This window comes from Ambystoma mexicanum, chromosome 12, assembly GCF_040938575.1.
Source record: "Ambystoma mexicanum isolate Mex_15411 chromosome 12, UKY_AmexF1_1, whole genome shotgun sequence".
Taxonomy (NCBI): Eukaryota; Metazoa; Chordata; class Amphibia; order Caudata; family Ambystomatidae; genus Ambystoma; species Ambystoma mexicanum.
The window spans coordinates 1,060,287,961-1,060,300,986 of record NC_090936.1 but is presented as its reverse complement, the minus strand read 5'-3'; the positions used below and the strand labels follow the sequence as shown (position 1 = coordinate 1,060,300,986).

Genomic DNA, 13,026 nt, shown 5'->3' with positions numbered 1-13,026 from the left:
TAGTCCCAAGAACAATGCCCTGGGGGACACCAAATGGAGGGAGTGGAGCTGAACGAGTGCCAGACGAGGAGACCGAGAACAAGCCATCCAAGAGAAGGGAAAAATCAAGATGGAACAGCGCCAGAGAAAAGAGAGGGGTGGTCCACTGTCCCCAAAGTTGCAGAAAGATCCGGAAGAGCGAGAATCATGGAATGTTTCAGATAGCCTGCTAAGAGCAGGATTAGTGCTGTTTTTGTTGAGTACATAGGTTGGAAGCCAGATGGAGGAAGTAATGAATGCAGACGAAGAAAATCAAACTTGTTAAACCACCCTTTTAAGAAGTTTGGAAAGACAGGGTAGAAGGGGAAATAGTTAGAAGGGAGAGATGGATCAAGTGCAGGTTTTTTGAGAATTGGCGTAATAGTTGCATGCTTAAAGCGATAAGGGAAGATGCTGGAGAAGGTGTTTAGGAGTATAGCCTGATGAGGGATGGGCGAAGGGAGGATTTTAGGAATAAGAAGAGTAGAGGTTCATAAGGAGAGGAAGTGGGATGTGCGAGATGGAGAAAGGAAGTTATCTTGAGTTTTTGAGTAGAGATAGAGTATGGGAAAAGGAAGGAACCGCAGACCAAGGGGGACTGTGGTGGAAAGCTGGCACATAGGACCGGGAAGAGCATAGCTGGAGGAATGTATTAGTAAAGTAGTGAGCAAGATCATCTGAAGAGCAAGGAGGTGAGCAGAGTCGGGAGAATAGAAAGGGAGAAGGTGATCTGCATAAATAATTGGCTAGGGTAAGATAGAATAAGATCTGAGAAATGCTGTATTTAAAAAATCTTTTAGCAGCAGCAAGCACTGTCTCATAAGTAGAATGTATAGATGAAGGTAAATTGTGGTCAGAAGCTGATTGTGGTCAGAAGCTGATTGAGATTTCCTCCGTCGCAATGTGACGTAGAGGGGAAAATAGATCAGCTGAGCTCAATGATTGGTTATTTTATTTCTTGTAACACGCCACATGCCCATGGGCCTCTGGGCACACAAGTAACGGTACAAGACGGACAAACAGATATCAGAGCTGAGGGTGATCAGGGCCAGTAGAAGGAGCAGATGAATCGGAGTAGTGATAACAGAGGAGTTTAGAGTAGTAAGAGCGTTGTTGGAGGATGGAAGAGGGGGTAGATAAGTGAGGGAAAGGAAGAAGCATTGAATTGTTTAAAACTACACCGTGTGTGAGGCGAAGAGGAAAGGTGGCTGGAGAGGGAGTTGAAGGGAAGAATGAGAAAGTAAGAAGGAAGTGGGCAGGAGTGGAAAGGAGAAGCGACAGGGGAGGAAAAAGAATGGATGAGAAAATGAGAGAGTGGAACCAGAAGTATGTGAGGGGTGGAGGAGGGTAAAGTTGTAAGATAATGATTGAAGAATCGGAAGAAAAGAACAGGACGCATGTATAATGGAGAGATTTGAAGTTCCGGAGAAGAAGGATGAAAGAGGAAGGCTAGTGGATAGGAGGACATCAACATCACAAAGTGGATGAAGACCCTGCAGGCCGATGGATAATAGTTAATCGGTAAAGTTTAGAGAATATAGCAAAATGATTTTCAAAAGAGAAATGTAGGGAGTTCAAGTGGGGGAAGAAGTTTGGTAAATTAAGGGTGATGGAAAATAACAGTTCTGAGTGGGCAGGGTGTTGAGAATCCAGTAGTTATAGTGGAAAATGAAGCCGGGGTGACAGTCCATAGGGGAGAGCCACGTTTCAATAATACATAGAAACTGGAATTTTATTTGTGGAATTTTATTTGAAGAAATGTGTGAAGAGTAGTTTTTGTTAAACATGGATCGAACATTAATAAAAACCAACGGCTAAAGACCTAGGAAAATAAGAGGTGGAAAGAAGGATGTGCTTGTCGGGTTGAGCGAAGGAGGTCGAGAATGGGAATGCTAACTATTGTCCTGAATAGATGGATGAAAAACAAGATGCCAAAGTAGATTTGTTGTGTGAAAAATTGGCGCTTGATGGCATTGAGGTGAGGGTAGAAAGCGCAGGGAACCAGGAGGTTGCTGACGGTCATACATGGTGGTACATTTACAAATTGTAAAAGTAGGCAACCATGGGACGTGGCAAAATTTGCAGTTGTGACAAATGGGGATAAACCTTGCGATGTAAGATGCCCTTAGGAGTATGGAGTGGCACAGCATCCTGTTCAAACAAGTACATCTGAAGAAACGCAGTGCGTGCTTTTGGATTTCGGGGTTAGCCTTTCAGTTACTACAAGTCTAATTTTAGGACTTCATGATGGCCCTAGCTGCTATATTTTGGATCAGTTGATGTCTAACGTGTATCATACCCCTTCTCTCCTACCAGAAATTTGAACCGGTTCAGGCTCTAAATGACTTTTAGCTTCCAAAATAATTGGGGCAAGATCAGACCTGTATGACTGGCCAAGAATGAACCTGTGGTTCTGAGGACAAAGATCTTGGCAGATGAGGTTGCCTTTTGCGGATTTCTGTTCCGACCTGCATGGTGATGAGCCTTTTTAGGGTTCAGTGATGGGAAAGCATTCCTGTTGGCCTGTAGCTTCTAGTGTATGTTCAGCCTTTCGTTTGTTATCTCTGGGCACCTCACTTGGGAGTAGAAGGAACAGATTGATCTTGCTTTACCCTGGTGTTGTCTGATCATTCTTGATTTGCACCACAGAGTCCATGAACCTCTAGAAATAGTTTGTGGAAATGTGTAATCAATCTTTTTTTTTTTTTTTCCTTCCAGAGTTTCCCCGGGAGTTGGAGGCGCGGGTGGATGGTCCTCATCACCGCAGGGGATCTCTTTGCGACAGGCACTGTGTTATTAACCACCCAGTGGACCTACTTGACACACATTCTGGATCTCAGCAGCACAGCCTGCTGACACCCCGGATCGTACCAGGTGAGGACAATGGGGGTCATCATCTAGTCTCTTGTTTTTGTTGCTCCCCCAATTCCAAAATTGTCGAGTCTGATTAAATCTGTCACTTAATGTAGTGTTGCACTTTAATCATGTTTGATATCCGAGTGTATACTCCAGTTGGCATCTGTGGCCACTACCCAGAGTAATGTTCGCAACATAATGGTTTAAGGAACAGATCCTTTGACAAAGTCTCCTGGCTTAAAGCAGTCTGTCGTGGCACTGGGTGGCGGTTTATTCAAACCAATGATTGTCTGCATTCGCAGGCACAGTAGTGAAAAGTAGTGGTTTGTTACAGCCTTGACTGCAGTTTGCAAGACGTTGTGCCTTCAGGGTTGTTATACAACTGCAACCTTTGCATTGTCTGTTAGCTGATGGCATCTGCTCTGTTCCTCTAGGTTCAAGAATGCAATTTAGTTTCTCTGCTTCTGAAGGGAGGATGAGACAGGTCTGTTGGCAGAGTAAGACCCTTGGGGAGGGTTTTCACTAGTGTCCCTGTGGGGATCCTCCAAGGAAACCATGCAGAGTGTAGTTTTATTTACCAGTTTGAAACCTGTAATTTCTCAGAGTTGTAGCATTTGAGCTGTTGGACCCAAATCCCTTGGTTAGGTAATGAAAGGTCCCTCAGCATGAGCTGGGGGGAGTTTCTTCTTGTTTTTTAATGTATTCCTCCTCTCTGCAGTGACCTCATCCACCCCATCTCACTGCACTCATCACTCAGATGATGCCCATGGCTCTGAAGGCTGCCTGACCAAAACCACAATCACAGCTGAGAATGAGGTGGAGGCTCTCAAGGTCTCCAACAACTACAAGGTGCAGTTTTCCTTCCATGACTTCCATGTAATGTCTCATTATGCATTGACTGTGCTCATGGCGGGGGCATATTCTTTGGCTTTTAAGATTTCCATTTTCATTGCTTCCATCAGGTAAAGGGCTGTGTTGATTCCTACCGCTGCCTGCCTGGCACGGCAGATAACTAGCACTTCTCTTTCCCTGCCAGCTAGCCATGCGCTTATCACTAGAATAATCACAACCCTCAGTCCAACTACCTGTCATCCTCCCCACTCCTGCACTCCACCCCATTGCCCCCTCCACTTTCTCTTCTGCTTGTCGAAGCAGTAGTCATTGGTCATTGGTCAAGGGCCAGTTTATATTCCATCCATATGACTAAATGTCCCTATAGAGTCTCACTATCCCTTTTGTTTGGAGTACTGTCCCTAGAGCGCGCTGCTGTAATTCATGTCTAGGTTAGGGGATCGTCAAGAGGCTCAGCCTATCCTCTCTTACTACTTTTGCTAGCTACTAAAAATCAGTGCACACTGATTGGAAGTCGATACTTATCTTTTTTTTTTGTCGCTTCCATCATGTGTTTTATCAATACCAATTGCAGTTTTCGCAACTCGAGTGTTACAAAACGATCCAAGAGGTGGATTGTGTTTTATGTGTGTTTATTGGTCACTTATCTTAAAACGATGTGATTCTACCGAGCTTGCAAATCATTTTGTGTCTCGGGGTCAAGTCATTGCGTCGGGTCATCGGTTTCAGGGGATTTGGGAACCCTCTCTGCTTTCTTCAGGACATTAAATATGACTTAAGTGGTCATGTTCTGTACATTAAAAAAGACCGCCTTCTTGTTTCCTGTCTTGTTCTCCATTTTCTGGTCTAGGGAGAGCGTCTCTTGTTTCCTTTAATGGATGTCTTTTGTTTCCAAGTACCCTAAAAGGGAATACACGTAAAGAGGCACCCGCAGTATCTATCTCTATTCAGATCTCAATTTGGCATCTATATATAGCTAGTGACTGATTAAGGTTGTTCTCACCAGTCTTCTTTGGATTCACACTTTTACTTCTCCTGTATCCTGGTTTTAGGATTACTGGGAATGTTATGCCGCAAAAACCCTATGGATCAATAATCCAAGGTTAGTATATTCTCATTCTGTTTAATATCCATTAGGCCGTTATTTTCTACAGGCTCTCCTTACCACTTCTATATTATCTGCTCTTATTCATGCTGTTATAAGTGTTCTTCCTTATGAATCCGGTGTGGGTTGCTCCACTTCCCTCAAATGTCTTGTTGCTTTATTGAGTATTCTGTTCCATCAGTGGTAACGCATACAAAATGAGATAATGTGGTATGGAATCATTTGCAGTATTTGCCATTTCCAATTTTAATTGTTTTGTTATTATTAATCTATCCCATTGGGCGGTTTATTTTCATTTTTATGCTGTTCTCAACCAGCCAACCGTCATGAGGCCTCAAGCCTCGCTAAACATCCACCCGCTCTTATCCACTGATTCCCGGACATTTCTACCAATACAAAAACGTGTATAATGAGCTTCCCGCTTTGTATGTAAGGCCGGACTCACTCTTACCTTTATGTAGCGTTACCAGGCGCTCTCATCTGTCCCTTCGATTTCCAGTGGCGGCGGCCATCTTGGAAACTCATCTATATACACACTATCACGTTACCCAGGGGAGTTGTCCCGCGTAGTCTTATTTCTTTTCCTATTCCCTAGCGCTTGTGTAGCTGCAGTGCTCTATTGTTTAAGCACCGTAGATGGATACAGTTTGGTGTACCAAGAATCTGTATTCTTCTTTATTCACACTTTCTGTGCGATTGTTTTACGCTTGTTTTCACAGTCATGTGTTCACGAAAAAAAATCTATATATAAATGCCAAATTGAGATCTGAATAGATGGATACTTCTAGTGCCTCTTTATGAGTATTCCCTTTTAGGGTACTTGGAAACTAAAAAGATGTCAATTTTAAAGCAACAAGAGATGCTCTCCCTAGACCAGAAAACTGAAAACGGAACAAGACAAGAAATAAGAAGACTGTCTTTTTTTAATGTACAGAACATGGCCACTTAAGTCATAGTTAATGTCCTGAAGAAAGCGGAGAGGGTTCCCAAATCCGCTAAAAAATCGGTTCACAAAATGGAGGTTCAGGGCGATGACCTGACCACTGAGACACATAAAAAATGATTTGCAAGCTTAGTAGAATTGCATCATTTTAAGATAAGTGACCAATAAATACAAATTCAAAACGATCCAAGAGGTGGATTGCGTTAACACTTTTGCGAAAACTGCAATTGGTATTGAGGAGACGCACATGATGGAAACGACAAAAATAAAAAGCTAAGTATCGAGACTTCCAATCAGTGTGCACTGATTTTTAGAAGTTAGCAAAAGTAGTGAGAGAGGATCGGGTGAGCCTCTTAACTATCCCCTAACCTAGACAGGCGTTACAGCAGTGCTCTCCAGGGACAATACCCCAAACAAAAGGGATAGTGAGACTCTATAGGGACATTTAGTCATATGTAGGGACTTTAGGTGTAGAAGCAATTTTTGAATAAATTGATTGTCTGTATTTTGTTAAAGTCAATCTGGGCTTAGACAGAACGAGCTAACCCAGTGACTCAATTTGTTACTAATTATATTTCCTCTAATCATGTAGGGGTCAGTTCTGCCCTCAGACGGGTGTTGACGCTCGTACTGCTTCCCCCGCTCTCGGCCATTTCGTTGGTACGCCGCCGCCTCTCCACTGTAGAGTGGGCAGTGAGGGCTGGATATCGGGCTCCGGGTAGGACTGCAAGGGTTTTGGTTAGGCTGCCAGTTTAGGTCTCTGTACTGCATGTCATCCAGGTGTAAATGCAGTGCATGTCTGTGCGCCAGGAATAAAAAGATGTATGTTCTAATGCTTTCTAAGCATTTTTGTTAAAAGGCAAGGTAATTGGTATTTTGGGCAATATGCAGGACGCGAACTGAAAAAGACAATGCTGGTTGTTACGTGTGGGTTTTTTTGGCTTCCACTGGTTCATATGGATGCAAAATGATATGCTCGTAAGTAGTAGTAAGATACTTTATTTCGGATTTAGAAAAGAGAAGAGAAAAAAATCCATAAAGTACATCAAAATTTCATACACTATCAGAGTATTAACCAATCATTTAAAACAGAGGCAGCTAATACATATACAACAAGATTTCATAATGAGTTGATTTGAGCAATTCTAAAAATGTAAAATGCGTTACAAATTTCATAATTCATGTCACACTTATCTTAACCTCCATACAATTTAGATTGAATGTTACATAAGGGAGGAGGAAGCTTTTAAAATTCGTACATCCATTCCGCCAATACCTTCATCTATTTTTCCATTTCACGGAGTCTCCAGGCTTTTCGAGTAAATGAAGATAGGTGCCATGCAACGGAAGGTGAGGCCGCATGCTAGTGCCTTGCTGGGATTGTCTAGACCCAACGCAAAGTGTACATTTTTGGTGTGTTCCTTTGCACCTGAAACACTAGAGTGAGCATCACTCTTTAGTGTTTCTCTTGTGATCAGAGTGTTTGGATTTCAAGGTGGGGAAAGTTCTTTGGCAGGCACTAGACCACACACTGCTCTTTAGTGTTGCTTTCTATGCTGAGCCATGCCCCAGAAGCATAGGTGTCTGATGGTCCGCTAAATACGATTTAACCTCTTGAGCCACTCTGGAAGAAAGTGGAATACATCTTAACCTTACCAGCTCCATTCACAAAGGGCCATTGGTTCCAGAGCATACATGAAGCGACCAAGCGATTGGGGAGGACTGTGTTCTATAGCGATTGTTCATGTTCCAGCATTGGTGATGCTGAAGAGTGACCTGTACATTGGCGAGTTTCCAAAAAGCAGATGCTCACCTTCGGAAGAAGGGATCTGCTGAACTCCTTGATTGAATGAAGAGAGAACTATTTCTTAGCCAAATCGTTGAAGGCCTTTGCTATTCCATATGAACATATTGTTCAGCAATACTGCTTCAGTTTCTACTGTTCTCTTTATGCCTGGGCTCTTTATGCCTGGGATCCAGATGATGGCGAATGCCAAGTGGTTACAAATCAACAGATGGGAGTTTCTGCAGACGATCAGCACCACCATAAAGTAATTCAATGCTATCAAGGAGGAGCTAAGGGCCATACACCTGTTGACTTTTCAGAACCAATATGTCTTGGATATGATTACAGCTATGGATGGGTTTGTTCCAAAATCGGAGAATCATGTTGCAAATTCATACTTTCTCACGGCGACAAGAATGGCACCTTGATAGAGGCTGTATCGATGCTGACAGACTTGCACGTCAAGATGGAAGACTAAGTGGAAGACCTTGCTGATGATAGCTGGTGTGTGTCAATCTTCTCATGGGTTCCACTATGGATGGCGAATATTTTCAAGTTCTTGGGAGCCCTGTTGGTGCTGATCATGTTTGGGTTCTGTGTCATAAGGGTGATAATCGCACAATATAAGAAGACTGTAAAGAAAGCAGTAGGAATGAAGATTGTGATTGATGTTGAATCAGGATTCAAACCTAAAGAGCTGACCGACTGTGATGCCGGAAATGCATCTGAGGGACAGGGCCTCTGAATCCTTGTCCTTTTTCTGTTTTTACCGTGTGTTCTGTCATGTTTTCTGCCCAGGAGTCCATGAGGGACTCCTTGCAGTGCAGCTCTCTTTTGGTTTGGTGAACAGACCCATGGGATACCCTTATGGCACCCATGGGTAGGGGTACAACCCTGTGCCCCTAGTGTATGTTTTTGGGCACCTGTGGGTGGCCCACAGAGCAGGGTATGGGCTGGTGGCAGCTCCATGCTGAATTTGACAGGTGCTCTGGGTGTCCTCCATTTTGGGATACCCAGGCCCTGCCATTGGAATCAGTTGATTCCTGATAGGAAACAAGATGGCCCCTGTGGCCTCTTGCTTTCTATTGCCTGTTATCTTGTTTTTCCCAAAGTCCTGGGAAGCCCTGACTCTGTCCCTTCCCCCTGACTGGCTGTTGGGTGGAAGTTCCATATATGGTGTTGTTGTGAAGGCCCAGCTAGACTGACTGGAGCCTTCCCAGTGACTGTATGTTGTGGGTACCTCCTGTGGGTGGGACCTGGGTGAATGGAGTGTGTGACCAATATACACTCCTTGTTGTGGTTGTCTGGTTTCTGGCATGAGAGACAAAGACTGAGACAGCCCTGCCCGAAACTGGCCTGAATGCAGTGTGTAGTGTTGAATGGCTGGGTACTTGTCCCAATCCACATTCCTTGTTGTGAGTGTCTGAAAGGGAGGAGTGTGGCCTGAATGCACTGTGTGCCTGATTGGCTGACTGACTGCATGAATGCCCTTCTGTGTGATTGGCTGCTGTGTGTGTGCCAGCAGTGTGGATGAGAGACAGAATAGTATATCTGGGGACCTCTCACCACTGGAAATTGTTCAGAAGCATTCAGAAGCTGAGTCTCCACTCAAGAGTAACTGGATTTGCTGATCCTCGACGTCCAACTGGAAGAAGAAGACTTGCTGTGGCATTTGCTTCGACAGAAACTGAAGGTTGTCGACATCGTCGAGGACTGACCCGAGAGAGGACCTGGCTAGGCGCCCTCTTCCCGTGCTCAGAGGGACCATCGAGCACCGCTGAATCTTCGCCGAAGCGCCCTGGAAGTCAGACCCTCGAAAGGCTGCCGACCCGAGACGGGACCGCCGAGGAGATCGAAGTGAACACCCGGACCTCGACGCTGTCGAAGTCCATTGCCGTCGACCAGGGTTCGCAGGTCTGTGTAACCGCTGGAGGCCCGTCGAAGTTGTGTTGCCCAGCCGTGGGAACCACTTGACGCCGTGCCGCCGACGACCGGAGCCGTCCGCTCCTTGCCTAAGAACATTTGACTCGAAGGACTCCCTCGTCCGCACCGTCGACCGCTTTTGCCCTGCCGGAGAAAGTCGAGGACGACCAACGCGCCGAGGAGAATCCGCCGGTGGGTTTCCCGCCACCTCACGATCCCAAAGACTCGAGCGACTCGACGCCCTTGCTGGGCTCCCGTCTCTACAATCTTTGCGGTCCAGAACTATTGTCATCGAGGTGCCCCGCACACCTCCGCCTTGCAGGACGCCGACGCCCCGACGCCGACGAGCACCGCTCGGACGAAGCTGCCGCCTCTTCGACATCGTTCTACCTCGTTTGTCGACGGACGTTCGACGCCCCGTGCCTCCCGCTTGAAAGGGAAGGCATTCAAGAAGGGCCATCGATTCCCCGTCGCCGAACCCCGAGGTCTTCGACGTTTCTCGACGCCTCTCGACGATCCGTGACTCCTGCTTAAAAGGGGGTCATTCAAGAAGGATCTGTCGACGCCTCTTCGAAGAACTCCACTCCACCAGGTACATTGGGGGGGTAAAAACATTGTAGGAGAGAATAAGACTGTTGAACAATATATGGACTGGGCTTGTGTCATATCCCTTTATTTTACAGGTTGCCCAGGTGGGGGGATCTCCACACAGAACTGTGTCCAGTAGCTAGGGCCAGTATTCTGCCTATTGTTTCAACCATCTTTTATCTCTCCTCTCTCTATTGCTGGTTTCCTTCTTATTGATCTGTGTGCCATTTTTACAGTATTGTGAATGCACTTTAATGAGGTCTAATATTAGTGGTACCACTTTAGAATTGTAGATATTTATCATTATTGGTTTTCCTGAGCACAAAGTGCGTTGTTGTGATAAGTGTACATAACCCTTGAATATTAATTATATAAAGACTGTGTTTTCAGTAATACAGTGTGTGGACATTCCTTTGTGGGGGGCTTGGGGATACACTGTACTTAAGAGCCAGCCTGCATCACCTCCTGAGAAGCTAGGCCTTGATTGCTCGTCCATCGCTACCGTATTAGAGAATCTTGGCTGGGGTCCTCTGTGCCTCTCCTCTACCATATAGAGAGCGGAAGTACAGACCCCCCCACCGGTCTTTACAAGCTGGTGGCAGCGGTGGGATGCTTATGGTTTTAAGACTCAGTGTATAACCGTGCCACTTACAAAATATCCGCACTTTATTAGATTAAGGTTTGGGTGTGTACCAAATAACTGCATTACAGGCAATGGAGCCCATTGCAAATGGTAAATTGACTCGGATGAGCTTAGAGGCTCTCCAGAGTGCTTGTGAAGCCAGGGAGTTGGACTTTGTGGATAAGTCTAGGGCTGAGCTGATAGCTGCCCTGGTGGACTACCAGACTGATGGTGAAACCCTTGATGAAGGGGGGGATGCAACCAGTGAGGACTCTGCCCCTGGGGTTGTTGCTGAATCTGTTTCTGGGAATGCCACCATTCCTGCTGCCTCTGTTCCAAACCCCAGCAATTCCATGGAACTTGAGTTATTAAGGATGAAATTGGCCTTTGAATATCGCAAGTTGGAAATAGAAGCTGAGCTTAAGAAAGAGGAGCTGGCACAGCAAGTGGAACTCAAGAATAGGGATCTTGCGCTCAAAGACAAGGACACTGAATGTCAGAGAATCCAGCTAGAGAGAGCTAGAGTGGAGACTTCAGCTAGACCAATTGAGAGTGGCAGGTCCCCAGCCACCAAGTTTATGAAAGATTTGGTTGGTGTGTTTGTGGAGGGTTCAGATATCCTCCAATGGATTGAAGCGTTTGAAATGGCTTGTGCAATTCATGATGTAGATAAAAGAGATTGGGCTAAGTGTTTGTTAAGCAGAGTGCCTCAAGCTGGATATGACTGTATTCTGAAGCTGAGTGTGGAGGAAAGGGGTCAGTATGAGTGTATGAAGTCTGCTTTGATTGCCAAGTTTGGCAAGACACCTACCCAATACCTTAAAAGGTTCAGGGATTTTAAGAAAAGAGAGAATGTGTCTTGGGTTGACTGGGTGAGTACTGCGCACATGAACATGATGGGGTGGATTGACGGTTACAAGGTGAAAACTTTTGTTGAGTTGTCCCACCTCTTGTTTTTTGAGCATTTTTCTGAAGCCTGTTCACCAGAGCTGCGTCAGTATGTGGCTGACCAGAACATTTTGGACCCCTTTAAGCTGGCTAGGTTGGCTGACAAGTGGGTCTCCCACCGGGTGTCCCCTAAGGACTCCAGTGGGAAGGACAAGGACAAAGAAAAGGGGACCTCTCAGAAAGCTGAGGAGTCCCAAAAGCAATCACAGTCGGGTAAACCAAAACCTTCCTCTCCTAAGACCCAAAAATCTGGTGGGGATAAGTCCTCTGTGGGTGGGAATAAGAGTAGTGGTCCACCTGCTGCAAAGCAGGTTCCCAGTGGTTCCAGTACCGTACCCCGCACTCCTGGCACTTGTTGGGATTGTGGGGCTCTGGATCACAAAAGGGGTGACCCCAAGTGTAAAGGTAAGGCACTTGGAGTACAGGCTGTCAGCCTGACCTACCCTTACCCCGTGGCTGAGGTGGAGGCCCCTGTCCTCCCCTCCTCTACAGGAATCACATTTGGTGCTCCGGTAGAGATTTCCTTAGTGTCCCTTGGGGCCTGGGACCAGTACGCAGAAGTACTGGCAACTATCCCGCAGAACACCCGTAGGTTTTTGAGAAGTGTCCTCTTGAATGGCCAGCCTTCTACTGGTTTGAGAGACACTGGGGCAAGCATGACAGTGGTGGACAGGACCCTGCTCAAGCCAGAGGACTATGTAGGTGCTCCTCTGAGAACCACCAGGTTAGCTGGTGGGCCTCCCAAATTATCGCCTGTAGCCCTAGTCACACTCATGATTGGAGACAAGACAGCAAAGCTTCCTGTCCTGGTTCAGGACAATGTCCCTGCTAACATTCTGTTAGGAAATGATCTAGTAGAGTTGGGGTTGATCTCGGATGGTCTTCCCATGACTGCTGCTGCAGTCACTAGGTCACAGGTGACACCGGGTCTGGCTGTGAGTCAGGTACCCGAGCCAAAGGCGAGGCCTAAGGCAAGAAGAAGGAAGACCAAGAAGGCCACCTCTGTGGAGGGAACACCTTCTCTTCCTGCTGTTCCGACAGCACCCATTGGGATCCATGCTCCGGATGGGCTGGGTCCAGCGGAAAACCCAAACTCAACTCCTGTGGGAGAAGAGACAGAAGACTCTCCTGTGGGAGAGGTTCTCAACCCGGAGGATCATCCCGACCTTCAATGCTTGTTAGCTGAAGGGGGACCCTCCCGGGCAGACTTCTGTAAGGGACAGAGAGAGTGCCACTCTCTCGAGGGCCTGAGGAAACAGGCCCTGTCCCCGGCACAAGGTGAAGTGCCTAGGACATTCAAGATTTATTGGGAGGGTGAGCTCCTTGTTAGTGAGCCCACTAAGCCCGAACCTGGTGCCCGCAAGAGGTTGGTGGTACCCCAGGTT

At 46.3% G+C, this 13,026-nt stretch overlaps 1 protein-coding gene across 4 annotated transcripts in view; it reads left to right on the top strand.

Annotated features, from left to right (window-relative positions):
- Positions 1-13,026, top strand: part of LOC138514243 (uncharacterized) — a 364,675-nt gene that overhangs the window by 27,393 nt on the left and 324,256 nt on the right. For all 4 annotated transcript variants that reach the window (XM_069629606.1, XM_069629605.1, XM_069629604.1 and 1 more), the window contains exons 2-3: positions 2,737-2,892; positions 3,593-3,723. In XM_069629606.1, the coding sequence (XP_069485707.1) occupies positions 2,737-2,892; positions 3,593-3,723 (287 nt within the window). The remainder of the gene's footprint in view (positions 1-2,736; positions 2,893-3,592; positions 3,724-13,026) is intronic.